Source organism: Lygodium microphyllum, chromosome 1 (assembly GCF_053477565.2).
Source record: "Lygodium microphyllum isolate KBCC chromosome 1, Lygodium_microphyllum_v1.1.10, whole genome shotgun sequence".
NCBI classification, from domain to species: Eukaryota; Viridiplantae; Streptophyta; class Polypodiopsida; order Schizaeales; family Lygodiaceae; genus Lygodium; species Lygodium microphyllum.
Genome location: NC_141135.1, coordinates 100,147,608 through 100,169,959, shown reverse-complemented (window position 1 = coordinate 100,169,959; position 22,352 = coordinate 100,147,608). Strand labels below are relative to the sequence as shown.

General features: G+C 42.4%; 1 protein-coding gene across 1 annotated transcript in view; it reads right to left on the bottom strand.

Moving 5' to 3' along the window:
• LOC148041454 (vacuolar protein sorting-associated protein 60.2-like) overlaps positions 1-22,352 on the bottom strand; it is a 70,160-nt gene that overhangs the window by 33,353 nt on the left and 14,455 nt on the right. The window contains exon 2 of the mRNA XM_087679762.1: positions 10,553-10,651. Coding sequence (XP_087535888.1) covers positions 10,553-10,621 — 69 coding nt within the window. The 5' untranslated portion in view covers positions 10,622-10,651. The remainder of the gene's footprint in view (positions 1-10,552; positions 10,652-22,352) is intronic.

Sequence of the window (22,352 nt, the reverse complement as noted above, 5' to 3'; positions counted from 1 at the left end):
CCCCATGCTGTCAAGGGGATATGTATCAAGCCATTAGAGATCACAGCCTGACCAGGTGCAGTAGGTGCGGTCGGACAGTTTCTGTCCTTGTGCAGTTGGACTGCCACGTGGCAGTCCGACCTGTTCAGACAATCGGCCGCCGACAGGCTCTTTCTGGCGCCCTGTTTTTCTGGCTATAAATAGCCGAGGTTTTCATCAGTCTCCTACACTTCTCTGCTCGCAGATTACAGACCGGTGACATGCGCAAATTCTGTCTCTGTTCGTAGATTTCAGACAGGAGACAGTGCAGACTGCAGCAGACTTCGAGGTGAACAGCAGGTTGCATCGTCGAGGTGGAGACACGCAGTCCAGCGCACTGCGCCCGTGTATATATCTGCATATCTTTGTATTCAGCACACTTTATACAGCAGATCTTCATCTTCCACTGTCTCTTTCTCTCTCTTATCTCTCTGCGTTCTCTCTCTCTCAGTCCTACGCTTCCGCACCGCTGCACTCTGACATGGTATCAGAGCAGTGTTAGAGGGCTGACTGAGCGCAGAACCAACCTGAAGAGGAGTTTCTATCGCGACACAAATTTGCGTTTTCAGCGTTTGAGGGCAGCCAAGAGGGCTGCGTCTTGGAACAAGGCTGAAGCGAGCGTGGGCGCGCAGGAAAGGAGTCCAGGTGGTGGATTTGCTGCTGTTTACTGCTATTTGACGCATAGGAAGTTTGAGTTTTCAGCTTTCAAGTGCAGGTTTTGCTTTTTCATCGCCTCCGGCGGGTGAAGAAGTTTCAAGACGCGGAAGAGCCTTAGCAGGCTAAGTTTTCACAGTCAGAGGAGGCTGCTTTTGCATTTGTGAAGGCATTACAGGTCAAGATGTCTACAGAGATTGACTTGGAGTTCCAGACGATTATGGACCGGAAGGTGCTTGTCTTACCGGCTCTTCCCGCAGATTAGAAGCTCGACGGCGACAACTACCACATCTGGCGTGTCATGATGTTGGCCATCCTTGAGTCCTATGATTTGGCGGAGCTTGTACAGGAGGAGATCGACCGGCCCTCGGTGAGAGATGAGTCCAAACTCTCTTCCGAGGCTCGTGCGGAGTTGGCCAAGGCTCAGTCTCACTGGGACAAACTGAATGCCAGGATTCGTTCCTTTCTTTTTCTATCTTGTACTACAGCCGTGATAGCTCACATCGAGCACTTGACGGTGGCTCAGGAGATATGGCTAGAGCTTGATCAGATGTACAACCGGATGACCCTTATGAAGCGGGTTTCTTTGGAGGTTCAGATGCGGACTTTGTCCGTAAACAAGTCTTCTTCGCTGCGAGAGCACATCAACAAGCTAAGACAGCTTCAGATGCAGGTTCAGAATGCGGGGAAGCCGATTTCCTCCGAAGACATGGCGATCACACTCTTGTCCCAGTTGCCGCCACGATTCGGTACATTCTACTCTGCCCTTATTGCTTCAGGGCGAGAGTCTACTCTTCGTTGGGAAGAGTTGGTTCCTATGGTCTTGGACCAAGAGGAACAGCTAAAGGGACAGACTGCTTCCAAGTCGGAGGCGCTGACAGGTCAAGCCTCTTAGAAGAAGGGAAAGGACCAAAAGAAGAAGAAGAGGGATAACAAGTCAAAGAAGGACAAGGACAAGGATAAGGACAAAGAATCCACATGTCATATTTGTGGAAAGACTGGCCATTGAAAGAAGGATTGCCCTGACAAAGACAAGGACACAAAGGATTCTGGAGTGGTGGCTGCACCCTCATCAGCTGCATTTCTTCATCTAGCTGTCCTTGAGAACTCTTCACCGAATGCTTCTGATGCTGCAATGACGACTACCCAGGCTCGAGAGTGGATCGTTGATAGTGGTGCCTCCCAGCACATGACTCCTTCATCAGATGGTGTTGCCCAGTTGTGACCCTCGCATGGGCAGATTCTCATTGGAGATAGCTCTTCAGTGTCTATTGCAGGACGGGGTAAGATGCAGCTTATTCCAGATGGACGTGGTGGTACCCATACCTCAGAGGTCTTGCATGTACCAGGATTAGGGTATCATCTCCTATTAGTTCATAAGATTTGCTCCCTTGGACTTTTGGTGGAGTTTGACAATACTTCGGTGCGAGTCCTTGATCGTGGGTCAAGGAAGGTTCTATCATTCGGATATGAGGAGAACGGCATCTATAAATTAAAGTCTTCCACCGCCCTCTCTACTCTTCTTCTTACCTCTCAGACACAGTCAGAGTTATGGCATTCTCGGTTTGGTCACCTTAACTATGATTATCTTCGGAGGGCGTCACGAGGACAGCTTGTTCGAGGGTTGCCGAATATAGTGGTGAGCCAGCAGCCATGTGTCTCCTGCATTTGTGGGAAGCAGCATAGGGATGCCATTCCCCACACAGCTTCGCGGCGGTCTACTTCACCGATGGAGCTTGTATCTACGGATCTATGTGGCCTTATGAGGAACGAGTCCTTGCGTGGGAGCTTGTACTTCATGTTGATCGTAGATGACTACAGCAAGATGACATGGACCTATTTCTTGGCATTAAAGTCAGAAGCTTTCTCCCACTTCAAGGATTGGCTTCTCTTTGAGGAGAACCGATCGGGCCGGAAGTTGAAGACCTTGCGATCCGACAAGGGTGGTGAATTTGTTTCTAATGAGTTTGCTCGGTTTTGTGCAGATAAAGGTATTCATCAGGAGTTTGTCAATATCAATACTCCTCAAGAAAATGGCATTCTTGAACAGAAAAACCGCAGTGTGATCGAGATGGCGCGCACCATGATGGAGCACCGACAGACCCCTTAGGTTCTGTGAGCCGAGGCTGTGGCTACTGCAGTCCACATCCTTAATCGATCCCCCACTTCGGCCGTTGAAGGGATGACACCTTTTGAGGCTTACTTTGGGACAAAGCCCGATGTTTCTTACTTTAGGGTCTTTGGGTGTGATGCCTATGTTCACATTCCCAAGGCTCACCGTGATAAATTTGAAGCAGCTTCCCAAAGACAAGTATTTGTTGGCTATAGCTCCCAGTCCCAAGGCTATCAATTGTATGATCCCGTCAAGCGGGATGTGTACACTAGTCGCGATGTGCGGTTTGTGGAGGTTCCGGCCATACCAACGGGTGAGGAGCATCCCGTTCTTGGAGATCCAAGGGAGAGTTGGGCTCCTGCTACAATTCCATTGGAGCCCATGCCTTTTGATTATGATTCTGTTTCTGACACAGAGTCTACTGTTCCACCGGTCACCCCTGAGGAGTTACCACCGGTAGATATTCCAAAGTCTTCTGTTGATGGAGAGAGACGAGGGGAGGTTCGGCCTCCTCCTCGATGGGCGCGTGACACACTCCGTGATTCAGGGATCGAGGGGGTTCCTGAGGAGGGGGGACCGCAAGATGGTCCGCGGCGGTCACGGCGGCACCAAGCACATTCTACGAAGCTTGTTTGCTCTAACTATTGTTTGATGACCCGTGTTATGCAAGATCAAGAGCCCACCTCCGTGAAGGAGGCTTTACAGTCCGCACCATGGAAGAAAGCTATGGAAGCCGAGTTGGAGGCTATTGAGAGGAATGGCACTTGGTCACTCGTGCCCCGCCCCCCGAATAAGAAGGTGATTGGCGTCAAGTGGGTCTTCAAGACCAAATACCTTAGCGATGGTTCTTTGGATAAGCACAAGGCTCGCCTTGTTGCTAAAGGTTTTGCACAGCGCCCAGGGATTAATTGTCATGATACTTTTGCCCCCACAGCTCGTATGGCAACCATTAGAGTTGTTCTTGCCTTGGCTGGCCATAGGAGATGGCCTCTTTACCAGTTGGCTGTGAAGTCGGCCTTCCTCAATGGTGATTTGAAGGAGGAGATCTATGTTGAGCAGCCTCCTGGCTTTGGATCTTTAGATGGGAAAGTCTACAAGTTGAAGAAGGCCTTGTATGGCCTCAAGCAAGCTCCGCGTGCATGGAATGAGAAGATTGATTCATTCCTTCAGTCACAGTTGGGATATCGACGTTCTAAGGCCGATCCGCAGCTTTATGTTCACACTTCCGAGGATGGTTGTGTACTTTTTGTGTTGTATGTTGATGACTTGATTGTCAAAGGTGATCATGCACAGCAGGTCCAAGAGACGAAGTCAGCTTTATATCGGACGTTCGAGATGACGGACTTGGGTCTACTCCATTTCTTTTTGGGCCATGAGATTTATCAATCTCAGAGGGGGATCTTCATCTCTCAGCAGAGATATGTACAGGAGCTCTTGGTGTCTTTTGCGATGGAGGATTGTCGGACCCTTTCTACTCCTATGGATCCGAACTGGAAGGCCACTTCCCATTCAGTTTCTCCTATGGGGATGCTTCCCACTATCGTCAATTGATTGGATCCTTGATTTGGCTTCTCAACACTCGAGTTGATCTTTGTTTTGCTGTTGGGCTCTTGGCAGGGTTCATGAGTGAACCTAAGACGGTGCATTGGTAGGCTGCTCAGAGGATACTTCGGTATTTGAGGGGGACGTCTGATTTAGGGATTCATTATCCCGCAGGGACAGCTGGTTCCGATCTTGTACTTGCAGGTTGGAGCGACTCGGATTGGACCGGTGATGTGGACCACAGGCGGTCTACTACAGGTTACTGTTTTACCTTGGGTGCAAGTATTATCTCATGGAGTAGCAAGAAGCAGCCCACGGTAGCCCTTTCGTCTACTGAGGCAGAGTATCGGGCTGCATCTTCTACCACATGTGAGGCTGTGTGGCTTCGGAGATTATTGGAGGAGCTTGGGTGCCCCCAGACTCGTCCTACTTTGCTGCAATGTGACAATGAGAGTTGCATTGCCTTGGCACGGAACCCTGTTTTTCATGCTCAGACGAAGCACATAGAGATCCAGTACCACTTCATCAAAGAAAAGCTTCTGGATGAGACCATCATTGTGGAGTACTACAAGACGGAGGATAATCTTGCAGATTTGTTTACGAAGGCACTTCCCCAGGCTCTACTTCGGAGACATTCCAGATCCCTCAAGCTTCTGCCCCGCCCAAGCTCTGAGAGGGGGTGTTAGAGATCACAGCCTGACCAGGTGCAGCAGGTGCGGTCGGACAGCTTCTGTCCTTGTGCAGTCGGACTGCCACGTGGCAGTCCGACCTGTTCAGACAATCGGCTGCATTTAATGCAGCCGTCGACAGGCTCTTTTTGGCGCCCTGTTTTTCTGGCTATAAATAGCCGAGGTTTTCAGCAGTCTCCTACACTTCTTTGCTCGCAGATTACAGACCGGTGACATGCGCAAATTCCGTCTCTGTTCACAGATTTCAGACAGGAGACAGTGCAGACTGCAACGGACTTCGAGGTGAACAGCAGGTTGCATCGTCGAGGTGGAGACACGCAGTCCAGCGCACTGCGCCCGTGTATATATCTGCATATCTTTGTATTCAGCACACTTTATACAGCAGATCTTCATCTTCCACTGTCTCTTTCTCTCTCTGCGTTCTCTCTCTCTCAGTCCTACGCTTCCGCACCGCTGCACTCTGACACAAGCCACAAACCACAAGGGTTCAAGAAAAGATTTAAGACAATTGGGAGACCAAAAGATCCCAACAGACTGTATTATTCTTGAATGAATCTATACAACTATAGCTATACCCTCGAGTTACAAACACTACATCTAAGTCAATTGCTCAGACTAAATCCTTCCAAGATGATATGGACACTCTGTGTAGCCCAAAAGAATTCTACTATAGCAGTACAATAAGAAACAATGTTCCTTTGATAGCCCAAAGCATCCACCAATAGTAGGCAAGTAGAAGCCTTAAGCAAGAAAGCCTGTATCAAAACCCTAAGAATAGTAGTCGTATCCTAAACTTGGAGCCAAGAATTTTGCTCTGACTTTCTCATCCCAACTCAAAATATGATTGTTTAGGTACTCTAATCGAATGAAATTGACCTGGTCTACAAGTCCATATAAGAAAAATTACAAAAATCGTCTCTAAATAGCCGAAAATGCTGCTTTTTGTAAAACGCATTACTTTTTTTGTATTTTTAGACTTGGAAGCCTTATAGCACTCAAGATAAATCCTAAATGTATTCTTATCCACCTAAAATTCTCATTAGGTTATTAGAACTCAATAATTGATATTCAGACTATTTTGGAGAACCTAGAAAATCTATCAAGATCATTAGTAAGTATCCCATAAGCATATATCTAGAATAGTTATATGGATGTCTTTTTCTTCTTTTTCATTTATGGACCGTATAACCACATGACATCCACCCTTGCAAACTTGCATATCCTTTGGCATGTGCCACTACCACTCATCATCGTCTCCAAGATCAACTATGAACTCAAAGTTTTTGTCTTCAACTCCAAGTTCTTCATCTTCTGTAAGCTTTTCTCCTCCTTTTTCTTCTATAGTATTATCATGTGGTGTCTCATTTGTAAACTCTTTTATTGCATACTCTTCTCCTTCTCTTCTCTTAAATATCTTTTTACCTACAACTAGAATCCTCAACTCTATATTATCTCACTCACAGGCGATATGTTTATCCAAATATTAACATCAATACTTTGCATCCATTCGAATGTCACTCTCTGCTCTGAAAGCTGCTAATAAGGACCACCCTAGAGAAAACTATTCATAACTTTTAATCCATAACTCGGATCACCGAGCTTTCTAAAGCAAAACTATACTAATCTACAACTTTCATCAAGATATTAGGATTCTGAAAGCTTCAAGCCCAAAAAAATTCTGTGTAGGCTACCACTCTCTTTTCTTGCACACAATCTTGGTTAGACATCAATCTTCTCAAGCATGTAACTCTCGCATACTGACTCCAGTGACTACTCAACTTAGTAGGCCTCTTCCCTAGGTATAAAAGCCCATCCTGAAAGTGTCACCCACCATCAAACCTCTTTGATTTAAAACAGATTTTGAAATCATCAAATCTGCCTCAAACTATCTATTGCAGTAGCATACATCTATATCCTCCTCCTAGGTCAAACAACCACTTGATAATCACCTAATAAATCATATATACAATCCAAACACTCTTTCCTAGTCCAAATAGCCCACATATCATGCTTAGCAACACACGAAGTCCACCACAATCAAATGTCCTCTTCATTATCTCACATAAGTCATCTTCTCGAAAGCAGTCACCTGGATCATACATCTGAATATATCTTGCATAGTTTGCATCCTCCATTACAATCTCTTGCGAACTTTTTGATGTCTTACCATTAGCAACCAATTCATCACTATTAATCAAAACATTCATTCCCTTTCTATCTTGAGCCACTATTTCCACTACATTCACTACTTGCATTGTTGAAGCATAGATAAAGAACATATCTATATCATCAAACAAAGCATGTATATTATTCTCAAGCAATGCATCCTTTATTGCCTTTGTATTCGTAATATCTTCAAACAAAGTTGCATCTTTACACAAAACATTATCCATAGTCATGGTAATTGCATTCTCTACATCCACTATCCAAGCATAGTCATCAGACAAAGCACATGTATCCTATGTACCCTCACACAATACCGTATATGCATGTATGATCACTATTTCATTTGCATTCATAAGCACTGTAGTATCTACACTTGTAGTCACAACATAATCAATATGCACTTGTATTGTCTATATGCTCATGTAAAGCATATATATTCTCCCCTCTATCAAAGTGTCCTAGTTTTTCTCTTTTTTTGTATTTTCTACTCTTCTTTATGCTCATTTTAATCTTATTTTTGCTCTTTCTGTTTTCCTTTTTGCTCTTTCTACTATATACCCTCTATATACTACTCTAGTAGTCTAGGTTTAGCAGGAGGTTACTTTCTTCGAAATGCCAAGATTCCCTTCATCTCTCTTCCTCTTCTCTTCTACAATCACTTATGTATTCTATGTTTTAACCAAAGCATAAATTGTATAGGTATCTATCGAAGATTCCCTTTCAATTTGAGCTCTGATAATCTATCTTGTACTAGTCAACTCTATCTAAGGCACCTTGCCCTTTTCTGTAGTCTACAAAGCATAGGTCTATAACTTGTTAGAGATTCATCGCCTGACCAGGTGCAGTCGGACAGTTACTGTCCATGTGCAGTCGGACTGCCACGTGGGAGTCCAACCTGTCCTGACAGTCGTGCATTTAATGCAGCCGATAGGTTCTTTCTGGCGCCCTGTTTTTCTGGCTAAAAATAGCCGAGGTTTTCAGCAGTCTCCCACACTTCTCTGCTCGCAGATTACAGACCGGTGGCACGCGCAAATTCTGTCTCTGTTCACAGATTTCAGACAGGAGACAGTGCAGACTGCAGCGGACTTCGAGATGAACAGCAGCTTGCATCGTCGAGGTGGAGACACGCAGTCCAGTGCACTGCGCCCGTGTATATATCTACATATCTTTGTATTCGGCACACTTTATACGGCAGATCTTCATCTTCCACTGTCTCTTTCTCTCTCTTCTCTCTCTGCGTTCTCTCTCTCTCAGTCCTACGCTTCCGCACCGCTGCACTCTAACATAACTCTATCTTTTTGCCTTCAAGTTTGTTTTCAATTTGCAATCTATAGGTTGTTGCATCTATGGCCACATAAGATAAGCGTCATACTGCCCTTACCAATCCTATCTCACTAGCACAAATTTTCCCATCCTTCCAAAAAATCAGATTTTTTCTTATAGCATCTCTATAGGCTTCACAGTCCCTACGGTCATGCTCAGCCCTGTTGCACCACATACATTTGCGAACAATTTCACTCCTAGGCAGATTCTACGAAGGAGCAGCTCTTCCAAGTTCTTTCAATTTAGCTAATTTTATCTGCAAATCTCTCATATTCTTTACAAGCTCGTCCATGACATCATCCTTTGCTGGTGCAGAAGCTGATACAAGAGACTATGGTCCAGGTAAAGACTCAAACCATGCAAGGGTAGCCATAGTCTGCGAGCCCATCAACTGCACATGTCTTCTTTGTCTCTTTACCAATTTTGAAACTACTTCTTGGGCATCTGTCCAATCACTCTTCATGCCATTCTCTGTAACATCATCTTCAAGAAGCTCTTCTAATTCCGTCTAAAATGGAGGATTTGCAGCCTCTAAGAAAAGCAAGACTTTCTCTGTCTCAAGTGTTAGCTACTCTATAGCACTCAACTACTCATACTTTTGCTCAAAAACCCTCTGCAGCTCTGGAGCGAAAAGCCCCTTTCCAGGTTTGAAAACCCACTCTATAAAAGACCTCTTCGTCACACAATCTGCATCTTCAAGATAAATTTCATATTTTACAACTCTCTTAAAAGCAATCGATGTAGTCCCATGCTTTGTATAAATTGCATTTACTCTGGTTTGTAGCTCATAAGCCACAACTCTATCAAAATACCTTGGCATCTCTTCGATCACCACCAACTCTATCAAAATACCTTGGCATCTCTTTCGATCGCTACCCTAGCCATCTCAAGTTTTTCTACAAATCTGGTAATATTTCACTTGTCAAATTTATTGACTTCTACTATGATTTTCTCCAAAGCATTAGTCACAACTTCTTCCTATTTGAACGTCTAATAGGTCATCATGAAGTTCATGAAGTCTCTAGGTCTAACAACATCATCATCTACTTTCGAGAAGGCGTATGATCAAACTCACACAAGTGTGCTTACATACAAGGGAAAATATTCCTAACAAAAACCTGCTTAATAACTCAGCAATTTGTTGGGTCTGGCTGAGATCTCTCACCAAGACCCCTAAGTCCAGGCCTAAATGTTTGTTATTGAGTAGATAGATCTCTGCTGAAATATGCACATTCTCCAGCACAACAGAACCCTGCCAAGGTGGCTCCATTTTTTCAGATCACAGGTTTCCCAAGGCAAGGCAGTTGCTCAGGATTTCGCCTCAGAAAAGTCCCGCATGCCCTGCTGTGTTTCTCTGTCAAAATAGCAGCCAGACGATCTTCTTGCATTTTACCTTTGGAGACAGCAGCCTGGTAGTGTTTCCAGTTCCACTTTCTTAGATCAGGTTGAGAAGCCTGCATTTTTAGTTCAATCCTGCTTGTCAGCAACATACTTTCTAGTATGTTCTGCAGGCAGGACTGAAAGGCATCAGTCTGACAACTTCAAGTCGGAAAACACAGCCTGTAATCGGTCAACTATGCCTGTTCTCCATTCAGAATCTTCCTTTGAAGGACTTCATCCCTCAACATCACGGTGTTTGTGGTGGGTGTAGCTCTAGCCTCTTCCTATGAAGACTCCGTTCATAGAACTTAAGACAATGGAAAAAGAATACATGTACAAGGAAACAAAATCACAACGTATGGCAAACCAGAACTTGAATCTCTCCTTCTGTCCCCAAATTGAAGGGATTCCGCCCTGTACTCCATGGAATCATGACCACAATAGGCCAGTAAGCTCAATCAGTCCGGAACTTTCCATGAAGACTCAAATTAGTGTAAGGTATTCCAATGTTGCTAACTTGAAACTACAAAGACTGATATCTTTCCATAATACAGAATGCTTGTTCGATGTATTTATACCATGCAAACTGTCGGCAAACTTGTGGTTGCATAAAATCAGAACTAATTGGGATTTTTTGCTGGAGAGTTAAGATAGATAAGAGACACACCCGTTCAGTCGCCTCTCCTACAGTTGGGGGAGGTGTTTTCTCTTTCTTCACTCCAAAAACCCGCTTCATTGTTGGTTAAGCCTGATTCGACAAGCTGATCTGCAAATTGAAGCATGATAGTTCTTGTATACATATTGCTTTCTGACAAGCTATGAGATGAAGAAAGAAAAAACCTTTGAAGTTGTCTCAGAATGGAAATTTGTATTAATTGGATTAAAAGATCGAAAACAACTTAAACTATCAATTAAAAACAGTTACCTTGCCCCCAGAGAGTTATGCCTCTCACAGATACAAAAACCATCATGGTTTGAAGCAAAAACAAGAACAGATCAAGAGCAAGTACTCAATTTCAGGAAAAACTAAATCACCCTCACCTTCTTATAATAATTCCCAAAATAACCCTCAAATTTCAAAAATAGCCAATTTCAAATTTGAGCAAAATTCCCACATACCCTTCCATTTTGGCCAAATTTCCCAAATGCTCCTCAATTTCTGTCAAGGTTCACAATACACCCCTCAAGGAAATTCAGACAACCAAAACCCAACATAGCTTTGATGATGAGCATCTTGTATCCCAATCCAATGGACAGCAATAGATTCAGTAGAGTCCAACATCTTCATAGTGAATTAAAGTGACATGATAGATGGCATAGACTCAACAAAGAGCCTCAAATGTAAGTGCGACAGCCCTCATCACTTGATCCTCACAAAAAAAACAAAAACACTACCCCCCCCCCCCCCACCCAAAAAAAGCACCTTTTACTCCACTCACTCCTCTCCCAATGCTCCAACCTCAACTGTTAGCAGCTATGAGCATTTGTTGAGCTAAAAATGCATTATATGCTCATTAGCCATTTTAAATAGCCCCAAAACATGCTTAATTAATCAAATTACCAGACTTTCATTAAAAAGAAATGTGTTCCTAGAGAGTGTCTATGTCCCATAAGCCAAACCCTAATTTGGGAGGACCCATCCATCCATAAATAAACAAGTTGCCCTCCACTCAGCCCTAATCTGATTTACACAATTTGCAAGTGCCATCTCTTTGTTGTTCACACCCCGTTCACAAAGGTTATCTCAATTTACACTGCTGCCCACTCCTGTCCATCATCAAGTGCCTACAATCCAGTCCCCCTGCTGCTGTTGGCGACTATTTTCCAGCCTATTTGTGCTGTTGTCTAGCTGGCGACTGCTGTCTACACCCATCTAAGCCTGTCACCTGCTGCCATGTGTGCTGCTGCCTGCATTTGGAGCTGTACAACCAGCTGAAGGCTGCATTTTGCTGTCTACATCACTGACTGCACTGCCACATCACCTATTTTGCTGTGTTTTGCCGATCAGCATCACCGACTACATTGATACATCACTAGCCACTGCTACATTTGCTTTCTCTTGCACTGCCCAACTGCGTTTGACACTGATCCAACCATCATGAAGCTGTGCTTGCTGCTGCAAAACATAGTTGGAGGATGTCTATTGCATTTCAAGATCTGCTAAAGTACAATCTTCAGCTCATACTCTCTACCCCAGTCCCTAAGACACACGACTTTGAGGTTCAATATTCACCCTGTATAGTGTATACACTGCATCTAGCATTGTATGTATTCATTATTCAGATTCTTTCATCTTTTGTGTTCATTGTCTCTGTGTTACCCTAGCCCTAACTGTGTTTCTTTATCAATATATGCGTTTGTCATATGATTGTGTTTGTACTCTGTAGTCAAGCATTTCTTTATACCACCTCCTTCCTTTCTGTCTTCATCTCTTGTTTGTGAGCCTCTAGTCTTAAGTCAAACAAGGTCAGAGCATGTTAAGCAAGTAAGATTAAAGGCCTCAATTAAGAGAATGTCATGCTTGTAGGCCTCATTTAACTACAAAAAAACAACCCAAAAGAAATTATCTATGCAAAGGCCTTTTATTTTTGGATAATATGACAAAATGCCCAAACATCTCCTATAAAAGGACATGTTATAGGAATCCTCCACTCATCCCTGATCATTATCATTACACTCCATCCTTCAGCCATTACGACCTTCCCTTGTTGCCAAGCCTTCTTCAAGAGCTGCCAGCCACACTATGAAGGTGTTTCCCATAGGCTCAAGGTGCCATGATGCTTGTTTGCTGCCGCCCTGACCCCCAAAGGCTGCTGCCAGTCTGCTGTCACTGGCTACGACAGCCTGCCACCTCTTGTCCAAGCCACACCATCACCACTCAGACGGCCTACAGCCTGAGTTTCTTCCAGCAACCTGCATTTACAGCTGCCAATAGGACTGTTGATGCCATCATCATCATCAGATCCAAATTGTCCTGTGTTTCAACCTGCATCAACTACCTTTTGCTGCTGCCCCACAGAGAGGAGTTGTCACCAGCCTTGACAGCCTGCCACTTGCTGCCCAAGCCACCTCATATCCAGAGGACCTCCAGCCTGAATTTCTTCCCTGCAGCTTGAATTTACAGCATCATCATCATCAAATCCAAATTGGGCTGCATTTCAGCCTACATCACTTGTCATGAGGACATGTAGTTTTGCAAGCCTCACTTAACATGTGGATTAATTGTTAATCACATGTTTAAGTAAATGTTACACGTGGGTGCAATTGAGGTTAGTGCAAATAAATGAGCCCAGGACTTGAGGGAATCGATGGATGTCAAAGGCAAAAGTTGTAGTTAGTTATGTCGCAGAAATACTAGGTGGTATCTACAGCCAGTTATTGGCATAAGTCGTTTATTTGGCTGTAAGTGTCAGTTGGTGACACTACAAATGTGGCATTTAATGATACTTAATGCCAAAAAAATGACACAGGGACACTCAGGAGATGCAGTGGCATAGCCAATTTAATTACTGACTGGTTAGATTATTTTCCTAGGCAATTAGATATTTATTAAATTAATTTTCAAAATATACTAATTTAATGGGTGAGGCTGGATAATGCTGGAAATTCATTTAGAAGGCTGCCACTTCGCAAAACTTGCACGTGCAAGTTTGGGAAAGCTGAATTGGGGCTGAAGAGAAAAGGAAATCTCATTTTGGCATTTTGGAGCTCTTGGAAAGAGAGGTTGGGCTGTTGTTGCCTCCTTTTGGGGCCCTTTCTCAACCATTGGAGACCATTTTGGTGAAAGCAGTCGCATATTCCTAACCAAGGGAAGTCGGTGATCACAGCTGATGCACTTTCTCTTGAAGATTACAACCTCTAATGCTCCCTTTGCTATTGGTGAATCCATTTGGAGCTCGAAAACTAGGTCAACAACTCAATTCACTAACCATGACAAATCTTCGAATTTTCTCTCTACAACATTCTCTCTCTTTCTCCAACCATTTTCCAACTTCGCTCCAAGTTATACAACAATCCAACCATTGGAGGTGGAGATTTTGTGTGAATCTCTGCTACTATAAATCCTAATTTACAGCAGAAATCAGGTTTTAGCAGTTGCCTCAAGAAGTGTGCAACACAAAAATTAGGGTTTAGTATCTGCCATTTAGAATATGGGGCTCCAGCCATTTAATGCACATGCACATGGGCTAGTGAAACTAGCCTTCCTTCCATGGATAGGTGGTAATTCCCTAATTACAACTTAGTACAGCAGTAACATTTATTACAAAACTGAGAAATGTGAATTCGACTTACAATCTTGGACAATGGACACCCTGTTGGCCCCAAAACCGGCGCTTCTTTCAGTATTTATTTAACTTAATTAAAGAAGAAGTTGATGTACAATGGGATTCTTCCAATTCCTTTCGGTATTCCAACTCCCCTTGCTGTCAAAATAACCAACAAGCCTTCAATCCGATTTGCCCCTTGATTCGGGCAGTCAATTGGCATTGATTTACTGGTCCCTCCACTTGAATTTGACTAAAACAGCTTCAGCCCTCTTGAATCCAAGTCTTGGAACTTCCAATTTCTAGCACGCTTCCCAAGGCTACTGTTAAATCCTAATTTCTACTGCAAATTAGAGTTTATAGAAAAGAAATCTGAAATTTTTCAACCTTTGGTAATCTCAATGCTGTAATCTTTGGAGCAAGGCATTTTTAGCAGGGGGCAATCTTCCCAAATCATTTTTTCAGCATTTTCCATAATTAAATATTAATTTTCAGTCTTTAAACACTGTCAATTAATCTAATAATTATTTCGGTGCCCAAAAAAATAATATGATTAACCAATAATTAAATTGGCTAGGCAACTTTCATTCCCAAGTATCTTTGAGTCATCTTTGACTATGAGATTGCCGTTTAGTACCATTCAACGCCACTTCTCTAGTGTCACTAACTGACACTTATGGCCAAATGAATAACCTAGGCCAAGAACTGGAACCAGATACCACCAAATACCTATGCAATATAGCTTATAGCAACTTTTTCCTTTGACATCCCGTGATTTCCTCGCGTCTCGGGGTGAAGTCGTCGATTTACAATGGGATTCTCCCAATCCCCTTCGGTATTCCAACTCCCCTTGCTGTGATGAACCACCAACAAGTCTTTAATCTGATTTGCCCCTTAATTTGGACAATCAATTGGCCTTCACCTGCTTTGATGGAGATAGAAAATGCCCCAAATTCAATTATTTGCTGATCCCTCCACTTGAATAGGCTAAAAACAGCTTCATCCCTATTGAATCCAAGTCTTGGAGCTTCCCATTTCTGGCACGTTTCCTGAGGCTGCTATTAAACCCTAATTTTTGCTGCAAATTAGAGTTTATAGCAAAGAAATCTGAAATTTCTCAACCTCGAAGGGTCCAAATGGTGAGATCTTCGGAGCAAAGCTGTGAAATGGTTGGGAGATGAGAGGGAAAGCTATAGAGAGAAAATTCAGAGTTTAGTCGTGAAGAATGACTGAAAATCGGTCAAATGCAATTACTGCCCTACCACAACAGCTTGTAGATGCAAAGAACTAAAGAAAATCAGTCATTTACTACTATTGCCCTGTCTCAACAGCCTGTAGATGCTGTCTCCTGTTGTTGATTGGTCTTCTCCTGCCTTTGACAACCTCAGAAGGTCCTCCAATGGCTGCAAATCAGACCAGCAACCTCTCTTCCCTCTCTCTTGCAGGCTAAATTTATTAAACTGCCTCTCGATTCTCTAAAGACGTTTTTCAATCTTGCATGGGCATTTTTGACAAGCGGCAACCTTCCCAAATGGTTTTTTCAGCAGTTTTCATATTTAAATATTAATTTTCAGCCTTTAAATACTGAAAATTAATCTACTAATTATTTCAGTCCCCTGAAAAATAATCTGATTAGCCAATAATTAAATTGACTAGACAACTTTCATTCCCAAGTGTCTCTGTGCCATCTTTGACCATTAGATTGGCGTTAGGTACCATTAATCGCCACTTTTCTAGTGTCACCAACAACTGGCACAAGATTAATGACCTAGGCCAACAACTAGCACCAGATACCACCAAGTATCTATGCGGCATAACTTATAGCAGCTTTTGCCTTTGACATCCCGTGATTTCTTCAGGTCCCGGGCTTGTAAATTTACTTTAACCCCAGTTGCACCTCACATGTGCAACATTTACTTAATCATGTACGACGCAGCTCGTAGTCAAACTTCTTATGACAGCCTAGCTATGCGTGAATTCAAATGGCACGAGTGACGTTATTTTTCACCTCCCCACCTCGCCTAGAAGAGTGCTGGCTCCTCTCCCTAGTTTCGTCTGCCAGCCGTCCGCTTCAGGTAAGTCCTACTAATCTTAGACTCACTTACTCTCTAGACTCCCCTTGACAACGTTTGGGTGCCCAAGAGCCCCCCCCTCGAACAGTCATCCCTCGCGTCTGTCTCCCATAAGTTACATTTATTAATGTAACATTTCTTTCTCCTTAAGAATCAGTTTCGTCCTCGATAACGATACTTGGAAGGTCCAACTGTAAATTGGGAAGCCTTTTCCTTAAAGTACTTACTCGCTCCCATGTTGAGCTTTCTTCTAAACAATCTTTCCATTTGACCAAACATTCTTGATAAATAGTATTCCTTGTTCGTCTGTTACGAACATTTAATATTCTCTCTGGTTCATGTGGATTAGATTGGTCATCTAATAGCTCCTCAATGTTATCATTTAAGATTAGATTATCCAAATCACCTAGCTTCTTCCTTAGCTTACTTACCTGAAAAACTGGATGTGTTTTACTACCAGCAGCAGGTAGTTGGAGCTTATAAGCCTGTTCTCCCACCCTTTTAAGTATTATTAAAGGACCACAATATCTGGGTGAAAGCTTTGGGCATCGTCCTGTTTTCATGGTTTTAGTTTGTTCAAGCACCTTAAGATAGACCAATTCTCCTTCTTCAAAGGAGATGTCTCTTCAGTGAGGATCTGCATAAGCTCTAGCTCGATTTTGAGCTTTCTTAATATTTTCTTGAGCAAATTTTAACATACTATTCATATCCTCAAAAAAGTCCTTAGCTGCCTGAACCTTTTCCTTATGCAGTCCTACTGCATGAGGAGCTCTGGGCTGAAACCCATACATTAATATAAATGGACTATATCCAGTGGAAGAGTGCTTGGCACTATTGTATGCAAACTCTGCTATCGGTAGATACTCTTCCCAGTTAGTTTGCCTTTTACTTACATATGCCCTGAGCATATCTTCAAGGATTTGGTTAACCCTTTCAATTTGCCCATTAGTTTGCGGATGGTCCGCCGTACTCATGCTAAGTTTAGCATCCAACTTCCTAAATACAGCATGCCAAAATCGACTATCAAATTTTCTATCTCGATCAGAGACTATATTTACCGAAAGGCCATACAATCGGTATATATTCTCTACGAACAATCTAGCCAATTCTAGTGTTTTAACATCAGTTGAAGTTGGAATAAACCTAGCCATTTTGGTTAACCTATTCGCAATCACCCACACAGAGTCGTGCCCCCTCTATGTTCTAGGTAATGCAACAATAAAGTCCATGGAGATACTCTCCCATTTTCCCAAAGGAATCTCTAATGGGTGGAGAAGTCCTCCCATTTTCAATCTTTTAGCTTTATTAACCTGGCATTTATTACATTTGACCACATAGTCAAGGACGTCCTTATTCATTCCAGGCCAATAGAGTTGCCTTTTAATAAGACTATAAGTCTTATTAACTCCTAGATGTCCCGCGCTAGGGGTATCATGACACTCAAAGAGTATCTAGCGTCTTATTTCTTCGTCTTTCGGGACACATACCCTACCCTTGTAGAGTAAATAACCATTATCAATGGTAAAATTCTTCCACTTGAATCTCATTTGAGCAACCCCTGATGCTCCATTTCCTTGATGAACATCCTCAGATATTCCTTCCTCTGTGGAGGCTCTTCCATTTGAATCCCCATTATTTATTGCTTCCCATATGTTGAAATATGCCGGATCAACCTGGCATTTTCCTTTCAAAGATTTAAGTAAATCGAAAGTAAACTGAGTAAAACTCAATTCATTTATGATGGGCATTCTACTAAGTGCATCAATCACTATATTGTACTTCCCCTTTCCATACCTTATTTCGTAGTCGAACTCTTGAAGAAGTTTGGCCCATCTAGCTTTACGCCCTTGTAGATCCAGTTAGTCATTAAGCCACTTAATGCTTTCATGATCTGACAATATCAAAAGTTTAGCACCGTACAGGTAGTGCCTCCATTTCTTCATTGCATGTACTATTGCATACAGCTCTCTCTCATAAACAGAATAATTCCATTTTGCACGGTCTAATTTCTTGCTTTCAAAAGCAACTGGTCGACCTTCTCGTAATAAGATCGCGCCTATCGCTTTATCACTGGCATCGGCTTCAATCACAAATGGTTTATTGGGATCCACAATTAATAGTACTGGAGCTGTAGCAATAGCTACCTTAAGTTTTTGAAAACTTTCATTTTGGTCTGTTCCCCAATTAAAGCTCTTCCCTTTTTTTTTAAGTTGGTTTGTCATTGGAACAGCTATTTTGGCATAATCTCGAATGAATCTACGATAAAATCCAGATAAACCTAGGAAGATCTAAAGCTCTTCCAAGTTCCTTGGAGATGGCCATTCAATAATTGCCCTTACTTTTTCTGGATCCATCTTGATTCCCTCTTTCGAGATAATATGCCCCAAATATTTGACCTCTTGTGCAAAGAATTCACATTTAGTTTTCTTCACATAAAGGGAATGTGTTCTTAACAATTGGAATACTAATCGTAAATGTTCCAAATGTTCTTCTTTTAATCTACTTAAGATCAAGATATCATCCAAGAAAACTACTACAAAACGTCCTAGATAGGGCCGTAACACACTATTCATCAACTTCATAAAAGTAGCCGATGCATTAGTGAGGCCAAAAGGCATCACCAAAAAATCATAATGCCCATATCTAGTATGAAATGCTGTCTTAGGAACATCCTGTGCCTTAATTCTTACTTGGTGATAGCCTGATCTTAAGTCTATTTTTGTGAAGAATTTTGCCCCTTGTAATTGATCACAAAGATCTTCCATTCTGGGCATAGGAAATTTATTCTTCACCGTTATCTTATTAAGTGCTCTATAATCAACACAAAGTCGCATAGAACCATCTTTTTTCTTTACCAATAAAATTGGTGAAGCCTAAGGTGAATTGTTGGGTTGTATAAACCCTTTATCAAGGTAATCCTTAATTTGTCTTTCAACTTCTTGGTGTTGTGTTTCACTTAGCTTATAAGGTGGTTTAGAAATAGGGTGTGTATCTCTATCTGTGTCAATTGGGTGATTTACATCACCCCTATCTGGTGGAAGGCCACTTGGTAGATCAGAAGGAAACACATCTTTAAAATTCATCTAACAAACTACTTAATTCATTACTTACATTCAACTCACAAACATAAGAAAATCGTTGCTTTATATTACAGAAAGTAAAAGTGTTTTGTACAGGAAGAGACCATAAAATATATACCTCACAAGCTTCCTTCTTTATCAGCTTCTGAACTTCAGTGGAACACAACAAAGGGTTATCAGATACTTCATGTTCAGCTTGAATCACAAAAGTCTTACCATCCCTTTCAAATTCCAATATATTATGATGATAACTACGTTTTAAGGATGGTTCCAATCCCCATAGCCACTCCCTCCCTAAAGCAATATCAGCTCTTTCCATATTCATAATTTGGAAATCGAGTTTATCTTTATATCCTTGGATCTCAATTTCCAAATTGGATACCATTATATCCCATATTTTATTATCCTGACCTTGCATCATACGAACAATATACTGATACCCACTCTTTTGTTGGGGAAGTTTCAATTTTTTGACAAGTGCATAATTTATGAAATTGTGGGTAGCGGAGTCATCAATCGTGACTCTAACCCTCTTTCCAACTATCAATCCATGCACTCTAACTAAATCATGTGGCCCAAAGGTAGACTGCCACATAGAAGTTGACATACAACACCTGTGTTGTACATCCTTGTGCAAGACCTCTAAATATTTATACTTTTCATGCCCCTTTAATTCCAGGGTCTGCACTACATGGATTTGTTTTTCTTTTCCCTTGCCCTTGTCCTTATCCTTTCCTTTATCTTCCCCCTTTTCCCTTTGAGGGCAATTCCAAGCAGCATGGTTAGGGGATAGGCAATTGAAACACAGCCTTTCTTTTTTGGCCTTATCAAATCATCTTGACTTAACTTTGGCCTTACATATTGTTTCTTTTTAGAGGGTTGTTTCTTGCCCTTAAGAAATGGCATTTTCCTTTTAAATTTGCATACAAATTTTGAGGTTTCAAATTCCTTAGTCTTGGGCTCCATATCAGTGAGACTAGTGAGTGTACCTGGACGCGTACTATCTTCATTGATTAATGCAAATTTAATTGCCTCTTCAAGCGTCTTAGGTGAACTCCTTTTCACTTCCTTTTTACAGGCCTTATCTAGTCCCCTAATGAATCCTCTTGTCTTTTGAAATTCATCTATTCCTTCCAATTTGAGGATTATCTCACGATATTCCTCCAGATATGTCAGCAGGGATCTTCCCATTTGTCTGACATAATCCCAATATTCTCAATTTCTTTCCATTTCATTTTCAGGAAGGAATTCTTTCAAAAAGACCGATTCAAATTGAGCCCAAGTTTCACGTATTTTATTTGCCTCCTTTAAAGTTTGCCACCATTTATATGCCTTTGGCCCCAAAGTTAAACTGGCCTCCAACGCTTGGAGATGTGGTGGAGTATTTTTAAGTTTATGCAAATCCTCCCATTTTTGGAGAAAATTAAAGATAGTGTCTTTATTTTTGTCTTTTTCCTCCCCGTGAAACTGAGGGGGTTTCATATCTTTTAACACTAGGTTATCCCTCAGTTTTTGGTGGGGTTCACTAGGATCTCGCATAGTCACATCCAAATCTTTCGATGAAGATAGAATATCCGAGGTTTCTAGCTTATTTTTATCCCTTTCTAGTAATAAGGTTAATTGAGATTTTATTTCGGTGAGTGTTTGAGTTAGAAATTCCATTTGAACCCCCTGTGCTTGCACACGAGCAATTAGATCATCAAATTGTTCTCATGTGGCAAAAAATTCTTCCCATTGTTCTTATTGTATTTCCGTTTCATGGGGATCTACCATAGGGTGGTCCCCGGAACTAGAGCCTTCGATTACCCCCTCTCTCCCTTTCCCCTCCATTAATACACTGGAATTGAAAAGTAAATATAAAAAAATTGCGTACAAAGTTGGGGTACTTCCCTGATTACAAATAAAACAGAAGTCAATGATCTCTGTAAAGTAGAGATGGCGCGAAGAACGAAGCAGATGGGAAAATGGCCTGTCGGCAGGAGCGCTGGGTATGGGTGTAATTAATCACCCCCTGTCAGGTCACGTGGGAACACAGGCTGTGACCAGAAAGATTAAAGCGGGACTTAGTCCCACCGTAATCGCCCACAGGAACGTTGACGATAAGTGTAATCCGGTTTGCACCCATCCGTCGTGGTCGCCATCGTTAACACAGAATGACGATTGACGTGCCCCGGCTGCCAATCTCGTGAAACAGCTACTTGACGTGACCCGGTGAAGACAGGACCCGGCGGCTCTTTGTGAGGACAAGGCCCACGGCTCTTTGTGAGAACAAGATACGTCGGCTCTTCGTGAGGATAGGATCCGTCGGCTCTTCAGCTCTGATACCAGTATGACGCAGCTCGTAGCCAAACTTCTAACGACAGCCTATCTATGCGTGAATTCAAATGGCACGAGTGACATTATTTTTCACCTCCCAACCTCGCCTAGAAGAGTGTTGGCTCCTCTCCCTAGTTCCATCTGCCAGCTGTCCGCTTCAAGTGAGTCCTACTAATCTTAGACTTACTTACTCTCTAGACTCCCCTTGACCCCGTTCGGGTGCCCAAGGCCCCCCCCCCCCCCCCGGACGGTCATCCCTCGCGTCTATCTCCCATAAGTTACATTTATTAATGTAACATCATGTGATTAAAAATTAATCCACATGTTAAGTGAGGTTTCAAAAATACATGTCCTCATGACATCCCTCCCCCTTGAAATCCTTGCAATCGTCCTCGATTGCACTGCCAAATGCATCAAAAGTAAAGTACTACACTAGAATTTCCATAGGGTATAATAGTCAACACAACATTGCGTAATGCTATTCAACCATTCCTATGTCCAACATATACTGAAAAATACCAACCAACATAACATAGCATAAGACTCACAAAGAATCTCAAAAAAATTGCCAGATTATCATGTGATGTGCCCATTTCTCATGAGCTCAACTCATCTTGCAAAACCAACCCATAGCATAGCATAAACCATGGCTAAAACATCAATGGCATCATAACATATGTTGGTGTCCATGGAACTAGATGTAAACCATTGAAAACTAAGCATAATCTGATCAT